The 644-nt window shown below is 60.7% G+C and overlaps 1 protein-coding gene across 1 annotated transcript in view; it reads left to right on the forward strand.

Annotated features, from left to right (window-relative positions):
- Positions 1-311: 311 nt before the first annotated feature.
- MYOG (myogenin (myogenic factor 4)) overlaps positions 312-644 on the forward strand; it is a gene marked incomplete at its 3' end in the record, with an annotated part of 484 nt that continues 151 nt past the window's right edge. Inside the window, exon 1 of the mRNA XM_010020650.1 lies at positions 312-644. Within this exon, the coding sequence (XP_010018952.1) occupies positions 312-644 (333 nt within the window).

The raw sequence follows: 644 nt of genomic DNA on the forward strand, positions 1-644 counted from the left end.
GCGTCCCCAGTGGCACCCCTGGGCTCAAACAAAGCCCTTGTTCGCTGCCGTCCCCACCATGCCAGCTCCCCCAGGCCCCCCCAGCGTGGTCTGGGCAGTGAAATCCCCGTTGGGGAGAGCACATGAAATCAGATGGACAAGTTTTGATGTGAGGCAGCAGCAGCTTCGGGCCGAGCTCAGGTTTCCTTTAGGTTTTCTATATTTATCTCCGTGATTTAATGCCAGCGCCGGGGTTTAAATGGCACCAAGCAGTTGGTGTGGGGAGAGGGAGCAGCCGTCCCCGAGCTGCACACCGAGCCGCCCCGGTGACCATGGAGCTCTTTGAGACAAACCCTTATTTTTTCCCAGAGCAGAGGTTTTACGATGGGGAAAATTTCCTGGGCTCCCGCTTACAGGGCTACGAGCCGGCGGCATTCCCAGAGCGACCGGAGGTGTCCCTGTGTCCCGACGGAAGGGTGGCTTTGGAGGAGAAGGACTCAGCCCTGCCTGAGCATTGTCCCGGGCAATGCCTGCCCTGGGCCTGCAAGGTTTGCAAGAGGAAGACGGTGTCCATGGACCGGCGGCGGGCGGCCACGCGGCGGGAGAAGCGCAGGTTGAAGAAGGTGAACGAAGCCTTCGAGGCGCTGAAGCGCAGCACCCTGCTG

This window comes from Nestor notabilis, unplaced genomic scaffold (genome assembly GCF_000696875.1).
Source record: "Nestor notabilis isolate BGI_N333 unplaced genomic scaffold, ASM69687v1 scaffold26878, whole genome shotgun sequence".
NCBI classification, from domain to species: Eukaryota; Metazoa; Chordata; class Aves; order Psittaciformes; family Psittacidae; genus Nestor; species Nestor notabilis.